Source organism: Artemia franciscana, chromosome 7, assembly GCF_032884065.1.
Source record: "Artemia franciscana chromosome 7, ASM3288406v1, whole genome shotgun sequence".
Lineage (NCBI taxonomy): Eukaryota > Metazoa > Arthropoda > Branchiopoda > Anostraca > Artemiidae > Artemia > Artemia franciscana.
Window position 1 is genome coordinate 11419759 of NC_088869.1, and position 10106 is coordinate 11429864.

Consider the following 10106-nt stretch of genomic DNA (forward strand, 5'->3'; position numbering starts at 1 on the left):
CAATCCCAATCCCATTTCCCCAATCCCATTAAAAAGGACCGATTGCACAGGACACGCTGTCATAGAACATATTAGTAAGCCGTTCTTGATCCAACTGAAAATATTCTAGCCTAATTTTCTAAGGAATCATTAAGCAAAACATTCAAATATGCATCATACTAAAACGTCGTCAAGAGCTTTTTTTCATTCAATGCAAATAATGCAGAGATTAAAATTATTTCCAACTAACAGCCCGAAGTGGGTTGAATTAACAGAATCCAATCAAAGATAAAAATGAGCCAAAATGGGGAAGTAGGAATCTCCTAATGATATTTAAGCGTGTAAAATTAAAAACGATATATTGACAAATGTAATCATTGTTAAAGAGAGCAAATGAAAATCAGGGGGAGGGGGTAAACTTGTTGTCTCTTGTTTCATAAAGAATTTTGTCCGTTTAAGTGAACCTATAACAAGAGGCCTGTAAAGTTGATAATACATGTTTGAAATGAAAATATAATCTGGGCTTACCTCAAACGAATTCATCTTCATAAGTCGAACAGACACTGTATCCATTGTAAAAAAAAGATATTCAACGTTCATAGACCCACAAAGCAACTTAAGTTATTTTAGATTCAATAAATGTCGCGCCTATTGCTTCACTCCATTTTAAAACCAATATGAAATAGTAATTAGTGTTACAGCAAATATAGCGTCATTAATATGAATGATTTGCCGATTCATAGTTTTTAGTTTCCAATCTCAGCAAAAATACAGAATACTTAAGAATACCTGTTCTGATGAACTACTGACGTAACTGTTGGCGTCTAGACCGGTTTACAAATCTGGATGGCAATTGTGTTGCTAATGATTAATTGCAGGAGTAGCAATTATGAATTTTCGATTAAATTTTACAATTAGTAATACAATTTTGAACAACGTTTTACAGTTTTAGAAGGCTTTAAACATTGCTTAAGGAAGAGCGATTCTTTAAACTAATAAACAGAAAAAAGGGTTATAATTAAAAAAAGGAGCCCTTGCGTTTGAGCAGTCTTTCTTAAAGAATTATGACAAAAAGTCAACTTTAGTGGAACTTTCCGTGCAGAGAGAGGGGCTGCTCCACGAGAGAAAATGTTATTGGGAGAGGGCATTTTTCTGGGGAAATTATTCCGGAGAGGAGGCAATTTTCCGAGGGATCCGAGCCTAGCAGCGTTGTGAATATTATATTTGGAAAGTACGTTGGTTCGGGAATCGAATGGTACTACTATTTTTTTAAGATAGGTTTTCCTTCGGAAGAGACCGTGTGTCCATATAGTAAAATATTACACGATAATGATACTGCTAGATTTGTGAAAACTGGAGACTAAACAAATGTGAAGAAAACATTAAAAAATTATTATAACAGTAATTTAATTTAGCAAAAAAAACTAAAAAAAAAACTAAAAAAACTAAAAAAGCTAAAAAGGCGAAGTAATGGAAGAAAAGTACTAAAAACTAAAGTCGAATATAATAAAAATGCAGGAACATGCAAGTGGCGAGCTACTTCTGCGCAGAAAGACTATTTAAAGAAGGTTTAACTTCAAATTGTCACTCCTTATAAGCGTCATACTGATTATACTATGGTAACGGAAGTGGCAAGATAAGAGCATTTAGCATAATCTCAAAAAAAGATTAGTATATTGCCCTCTAGAATTTTTTTTTTCCTCTTTTGGAAATCTTACAAGAACCAGTACCTACAGGAAAATTACAGAAATTGGACACAATGTTTTTTAAATATTATTCATTCACAGATTATAGAGAAAATACTCATTTCGATAGCATCTTTAACATTGAGCCAAACTTGTAATATATATATATATATATATATATATATATATATATATATATATATATATATATATATATATATATATATATATATATATATATATATATATATATATATATAGTTGTAATATCGGTCCTTATTTTCAGTTAACAAAATTTGTTTTTTTATCTAATTTCTGAACGTTTTTGAATTAATGGATGTTTTGATTTTTGTTCAACGTGCATGAATAGTTATAACTATATTTGCATATTAATTTTACTTTTTGGGCTAAATGGCTGTCTCAAAGTTTAGATCGGACGGTTTTGAAAAAAAGGGACAGGAAGGGGCCGAGTTGCCCTCCAGTTTTTTTGGTCACTAAAGAGTCCACTAGAACTTTTTATTTTATTTACGAACGTTTTTATTAGTAATAAATATATGTAACTTACAAAATAAGCTTACGTAACAAACTTATATAATCATATATTTTTGTTACGTGTATGAGAGGTTCGCCCCTCGTCAATACCTCGCTCTCTACACTAAAGTTTCATTTTATTCCAATTCTTTAAGAATGACACCTGAATCACAAAGGCCGCTTAATTAGAACAAATAGTTCTTCTGAAATTACTAAAAATACTTTAGCGTAAAGCGGGGAGATAATTAAAGCGGGGAAGAACCCCCTCTTATACATAATAATTTCTCTTCGTTTTAAGTTTTAATGTTACTCCTTACTTTCAATTGAAAAAACTTGTTTTTATTTAATTTCTCATTGTCTTTTGTAGATAATGCTGGGGAATCCTGCGTCTCATTCATGGAAACTCTATTCCTTCGGGGTAAATTCCTCCAAGGAAAGATCCTCTGACGTAACCTTCTCCCCATCACCATAAGAAATCCCCTCTAAGAACGTCTGTATACTTCCCAAAAACTAATACTTTGTATAAATAATGGTTGAACTTTATAACATGCAGCCCTTCCCTGGGGACTTAGAGGGATTAAGTCGTCCTCAAAGACATAGTTATTAGATCTTTTGACTATGTTGAACAAAATGGCTATCTTGAAATTTTGCTTCTCCCAGGAGCCTAGTTAACCTCCTATTAAAAGAAAGGTTGAGATGGTTAGGGCACGTTCTGCAAATGAAGCATGACAGATTGCCTGAGATTGTCCTTTTCGGACAACGGTTCGAGGGCTAAACAGAAAGCAGGTCGTCTTCTTCTTAGGTGGGACGATGTCATAAAGAAAGAATTAAAGAAAAGAAGAACTTCTTGGGAGGTTTTAAAGAGGGTGGCTCCGAAAAGATTGCGATGGAGGAGGAGTGTGCGTAGCTATTTTGGCCTTAGGTTGCTTGGTGCTGCGGTGAGTTGTTAGAAGTAGAAGTAGTAGTATATTAAATTTGGTAATGGCACAAACGATTTAGATAACATCAGGTCAGTTTTGACGATATCAGGCAAGTTTTGATATTCCCAGAAATATATTTGTGTTAATCCTAAGTAGAATTTTCATATTATCATGCAAGAATTTGTTATTAACTTGCACGATTTTGATAATATAATGTAAGGTTTTGGTAATATTTGACAAACTTTCGATAATCTTGATGATGACTGACATAAATTTGATAGCACTCTGTTAAAATCTGTTAATAGGTAACATGATTTTAGAAGCACCATATTAGATTTTGGTAATACTACTACTACTACTACTACTACTACTACTAATATCTCACTGAAGCACCAAGCCGCCTGAGGCCAACACATCTACGCACGCTCTTCCTCTGACCTAATCTATTCAAGGCCTCCCTCCTTACAACCTCCCAGCAAGTTCCCATTTTCTTTAAATCTCTATTTATGACATACTCCCAGCCCAGACGAGGACGACCAGCCCCAGACGGCTGGCCAAAATGGACAATCTTCAGCAATCTGTCATTCTCTATCCGCAGAACTTGGCCTAGCCATCTCAGGCTTTCTATCATTATAGCCCTAGGAAGCGGGATTGAACCACATTTTTCATACAACCTACTGTTTGAAATATGGTCAGTCAGCCGGGTACCCAGAAAAATACTTAGGCAATTTCTCAGGAAAACATCTAGTAAATTTTCAACTGATTGTCCCAGCGCCCATTCTTCCAAGCCATATTTGACCACTGTCATCACTATAGCTTCCAATATTCTAATCTTGGTTTGCAGACTTATCTTCTTATTCTTCCAAACTTTTTTTAACTGTAAAAAAACACCCTGGGCCTTAGCTATTCTACTTTTAACATCTTCACTGCTCCTATCGTCTTTAGTAATAATACTACCAAGTTAGGTGAATCTGCCAACCTGATCAATCTTTTGGTTTCCCAACGCAACCTTTTCATCTTCACTTATTCCTAGCCTTAGTGACTTAGTCTTCTTAACATTAATTTTCAAGCCCATTCCAGCACCCTGAACTTACAAAACCTCTAAAAATTCATTTATTTAGCTCACACTTTCATCTAATATGCCTAAATCATCAGTATAATAAAAATCCAGGAGCGTTTTTACACCCTATTTCATTCTGTTATCTCCAATTGCCTTTCCTGTGCTCCTTAAAACGAAGTCCATCCAAATGATCCATATAAAAGGGGATAGAACACAACCATGCTTAACTCCTAATTTAACACAAAACCAGTTGCTAACCTCGTTTCCTACCTTAACCGCAATAGTTTATTCTCATAACAGGAAGGGTGTGCGAAAGCACAGGATGGCTGGCCCCCAGCCCCCCATTGCACTTCCTGGCTGAAGGGCCAAGAAACGGAGATTAGCACCGCCGGTAGGGACTGTAAAGTCTAATGCCGTATCCTTTACCTTTACCTTACCATAGCACAAATCACTGTAATTTAATTTTCTGGTATACCATATAAGGATAAGACCTTTGCTAGCGCTCTTCTATCAACAGAATTGACAGCTTGCTCAAAATCGATGAAAATGAGGACCAAAGGTGTTTTACAACGAAGGGACTTCTTCTGAATTATTAACCTTAGAATAAAAAATTGGTCGACACATCCTCTACCTTTTTTTTAAAACCGCACTGTTCTTCCCTTAAAACTTCGTCTACAGCAAGTCTCAGTCTAAAAATTATCATATTACTAACTTGCTACCTACAGAGACCAGACTAATACCTCTATAATTACGACACTCAACCTTGTCACCTTTCTTATACACTGGTTTAACTAAGGTTTACGTAAAATCATTAGGTACTTCCCTTTTTTCAGAAATCATATTCGTAATCTTCAGTAGCTTATACCTAACTTCAGATCCACCATATTTAAAAAACTTATTTATCACACTATTAGTACATGGAGCATTGTTATTTCTTAATTTTTTTAGTACTGTCGCTAATCCTTCCTTACAGAAAAATCTTCCTTCACATCCAAGGTATCACAAACTTTTTTCATTTTCATCTATATCTTTTCCTGTAACTCTATCTCAGTTTAGCACATTCTCAAAATGTTCCACCCATCTTTCTTTCACTTTTTCCTTATCACTAATTGTGGCCCCATTCCTATCTTTAACTTGGACTAGTCCGGATTGAATGCTCCCTATCAATTTATTAACATGTCAGTTAAATATTTTACAATTATGCCGTCTTGCTGTATCTGCCAGATTCTCTGCAATTTTTTCCATGGCCTCCACTTCACATATCATTAGTTCATATTTTAAGGCCTCCTCCCCTTTCTTTATATTCATTTTGTTTTCATTCGATCTATGACTCAGGTATTTCTTGTTAAAACCCCTTCTACTCTCTATTAAACACAACGCTTTTCCGATAATATTCCTAGTTGCAGTCTTAGCAATCTTTTCCCTAAGACACCATCAGCAACTGCACAAAATGGATTTCTAAAATTATTCCATCCACATTCCGCATTGTCAAATTTTAAACTCTCTAGTTTAGTATTCAACTGGGTAAAATTCTAGTTATTTGACTTCGTGCTATATCCGACAGGGTTTAGGTTAGGAAAATGAAACTTTCAGGAATAAGTCTACAGGCTAAAGTATGTCTTGGGAAAGTATTTTGAAGTACCTACCTCCACTCCTTCTCCCTCTAGAGGGCCCTGACCTTTGATGAACTTAAAAAATATGTGTGTTATGAAAGTGAAACCTTGCAAAATAAATCTTCTGCTTAATTCAAATACAACAAAATTGCTTTCCGCTTCATAACTTTGCTCAATCCCATATTATAAGGTTTTAAAGATATGCAAATACATTTCCTAAATTTTGAAAAAAAAAAACATTGATATGGCTCAGAATTCTACTCAAATAATAGGAATTGCATTTTCAGAACTAAAGGCAGAGAAAAAGCAACTAGTAACTGAAAACTAAGGTAAAATGTTGTTTTGTCAAAATTTCATTAGGTATAGACCTGCCATGTAGACAAATTTTAGGGCCCTCTAGATGGAGAAGGAGTGGAGGTGGGTACACTAAAATACCTTCCCAGGACATACTTTAGCCTGTAGACCCATCCCTGAAAGTTTCATTTTCCTAACCTAAACTCTTTCTGAGATAGCAAGAAGTCAATTAACTAGAATTTTACCTTCAACTGTTCCTGGGAGTGATTTTTCAAGTTTTTATCCTGGAGTCTACCAAAACCATAACTTCCTGGGAGGTAGTTACTCTTCCAAAATTTCAGCTTTAAATTAACCTTAGACACTACTAGATGGTGATCTTTACCTTTAAGATTAATAACAGCACTCCTATACACCCTAGCATCTTGTATTCCTCCTGTTAGTCTTTGGTTTACAATAACATAATCAATAAGGTTTGTTGTCTTACCATCACGTGAATACCATGTCAACTTATGGGCCATTTTGTGACCAAACACCATATTAGTTATAACTAAGTTGTTATACCTACAAACTTGCAAAAGTCTATAGCATTACTGTTTTCTTTTCCTATGCCAAATTTACCTAGGCCAGGAAACCATCTATCCCTATTTTTACCAACCTGAGTGTTAAAATCTCCTAGCAAAAACACCTTAGTTTTACAGGTACCCTGTATTTTTGCTCCTGTAACTGTAAGTAAAATCCATCCGAGTCACTAGTATCTCCGTCAGTTGGTTCAACAGGGGCATATGCTGCTATAACTCATACCTTGAACTTTTTAGCCATAAAATGATCTATTAGTACTCTATTATTAATACCTTCCGAGCCCAAACAAAGTTTAGAGGCTTTCTTATTCATCATGGACCCTACTCCCTGTCTATGTACCCTATCCTTCCTGCCTGAGTAAACAAATTCTATATCCGATAATTTCATGCCTCCTACCCCTGGGATATGAGTTTCTGAAACTCCTAATAAATCCAGTTCGAACCATCTGAATTCGTCAGTCAAAATGTCAATACAATAGTCATTTCTTAACGTCGTAATATTCCACGTTCCAATTTTTCTGTTCTTTAAATCTTTGAAATTATTTTGGCCTCAGGAAAAGCAATGATCTCGGATATCAGTGCAGTACAGGGACCAACATATCTTCTCAAGTCTACACCGAAGCGCTTAAGCGGGCTTAGAACCGAACAGCAAGAAGTCTCTGGGACCTCCAGTAAGTTGGAGGCTTTTTTTCAATTCTGGGCCTATCTTGGTCATAACAGGGTTTTCAGCACTTGGCGATGCTCTTCTATTAAAAAGAGTCGAAATCCTGCACAGACAGTCCCAAGCCTATTCCCTCCAACTCATTATATATTCATGGCCACAAATATTATGCTACTACGGAAAGGCAACCCATAATAGATAAATTAGCTATGAAGAAGTTTTTCAGCCCGAAAACGCCCATCAAAACAAACCAAGCCCAGAAAAATATTCAATAATCAGAATCCTGTGCGGGTGCTGTGTTGTTTACTAGGCTATAATTTCCTTAAGGGCTGCCTCTCCTCCAGTGGGAATAATTGACCACAAGTTTCCCAGTCTTGAAGGCGCCCCGAAAGGATTGAGGCACCCCTTTACAGAGGCCGTTGTCCATAGATCTAGATCTTACGCCCTGCCGCTGTTTCGATTTTAGTTGCAAATAGTTTGTCAATGTCATTTAAGGTTTTCATAATACCCTGCATTATTTTGTGAATAACTTGCAAGATTTTATAATACCATGTAAGGTTTTGTAATACCATAAATTTTTTTATTATATGCGTTAAGATTTTGATAATATAGAACAAGATTTTTGATAATATCGGACAAAATCTTTTTAGTACCACACATCATTTTGATAATACTTCCCAAGATTTTGATAATCTTTATAATAAGAGATAGAATTTCATTGTACTTCGTAAAATTTGTGTAATAGCAGACATGGTTTTTATGAACCATTTTAAATCTTGACAATATCAGTCACTTTTATATTTACGGAAATATATAATAAATACCACATAAGATTTTGATAATACCATGCATGGTTTAGCTATGAGCTTGTATTATTTTGAAAATATAACTTCAGGTTTTATAATGCAATAGAGGATTAATGTTATATCAGTCAAGATTTTTATAATGTAGCGCAAGATGTTTGATAATATTAGAACAGGTTTTGATAATCCCACGTAAGATTTGGTAATCCCTGATAATGCTTTGATAGGAACAGACACGATTCTCTTAGAAATATTCTAGATCCTGAAATCTTGTTTTGAAATCATATATCCTCTTGAATTTCTAGGGAATGTTTATCCAAATTATAACATAAATTTTGTTTTTGATCACTCGCCCCTCCCCCCTCTCTGGAAAAAATCCAGAATGAATGTTGGGATTAATGTACTCCGTTTTTTTGTGTTTCCCTTGTTGAAGCTCTTAAAAATTAGTATAATTTGAATATTTTAGAAATTTCAAATTCTTACCTTATAAAGCTTCATGTTATATTTTTCTTCTAAATAATTGGAATACAAGTCCTTATTGCGAAGACTCATATTAAAAAAAAACAAACAAAAAAAAAACAAGAAACTGTTACTACATTAGTCTCAACGGTCAATAAATGAAATCTAGCAGAGTCAATTTATTCATAAGCCAAGTTTGAAGACAAATATATTGAAGCTTTATCATACCAATAAACGATAAGATTTTGATAACTTTATAAGATATGACATATAAATATAAACCGTGTGACAAATTCTGGATCAAAGATATCCTGGTAATCACACTTATGCCTTAGCGTAAAGGCTTATTGAAATATGAATCAGTTATAATCGCAATGAAACCGTCTAATGTATCTAATTTTGCTTTTTTGTAGTTTTCATGAACCCATGAGAAGTGGCTTTTCTTATATAATTGGTAATTGAGGCATGTTATGATTTTTAAATGATTTGTGAGTGAATTATTGTTTATTATTAAAAGCGCATATTCATTATTATTTGCGCAGGATGGCTGGCCCCCAACCCCCCATTGCACTTCCTGGCTGAAGGGCCAAGAAACGGAGATCAACACCGCCGGTATGGACTATAAAGTATAATGCCGTATCCTTTACCTTTTTTTTTTATTATTATTACTAAAAGCCATATAGAAAATGAATCAAGTATTAATTTATGGTTATTACATTGAAAGAATGTAAGCATATTGTGTCCATTGCTCTATCCAGGATTTTTGCTAGGGGGGATAGTCTGATCAGGGGGGTTTACAAAAAATAACTCTACAAAACGCAAAAAAAGTTTGTTAACAACCATTTTGTTTCTTTTGTGCAAGCCTTACAAAAATTTTGAGGTGGGGTTTTGGTGTTCAAATCGGAAAACCCTTTTCCCTAGATACGGCCATGACTGTGTTTAATTAAGATTATTTTTTCTGTTTGGGGTTTTAAAAACAGGGGACGACATTGGGAATACTGGCTGCTTTACTATGCATAATTTAAAAGTTTTGTTTTATTAACATGAGAAGCCCTGGTCCCTTATTGAAAATTAAATAAAAAAACTAATTTTTTTAGCTGAAAGTAAGGAGCGACATTAACACCTCGTATATGAAATGGGTTATCCCCTCCGCAATCCCTCGCTCTTTACGCTAAAGCTTTTATTTGTTTTAAAAAGTAGAATTGTGGCAAAGAGTCAAACTTTAGCGTAAAGAGCGAGGGATTTCTGAGGGGACAACCTATTTCATATACGGAGTAATTTCTGTTCGTTTAAGTTTTAATGTCGCTCCTTACTTTCAGCTAAAAACAATAGTTTTTTTTTAATTTAATTTCTGAACGTTTTTGAATTAATGCATGTTTGGTTTTGGCTCTCCGCACATAAATTATTATAATGAAATTTGTATATTAATTCTTTTTTGGCTAAATGGGTTTCTCTTAGTTTTGATCAGATGATTTTGAGAAATAAGGGGTGGAGAAGGAGGCCTAGTTGCCCTCCAATTTTTC

The 10106-nt window shown here is 34.6% G+C and overlaps 1 protein-coding gene across 2 annotated transcripts in view; it reads right to left on the minus strand.

The window, feature by feature from the left end:
* LOC136028844 (sodium-independent sulfate anion transporter-like) overlaps positions 1–8745 on the minus strand; it is a 96218-nt gene extending 87473 nt beyond the window's left edge. Inside the window, exon 1 of one of the 2 annotated variants that reach the window (XM_065706778.1) lies at positions 8608–8745. In XM_065706778.1, the coding sequence (XP_065562850.1) occupies positions 8608–8676 (69 nt within the window). In that variant the 5' untranslated portion in view covers positions 8677–8745. Of the gene's footprint in view, positions 1–507; positions 775–8607 lie in introns of those variants that run through there. The other variant, XM_065706777.1, reaches the window with a different exon arrangement.
* Positions 8746–10106: the final 1361 nt, after the last annotated feature.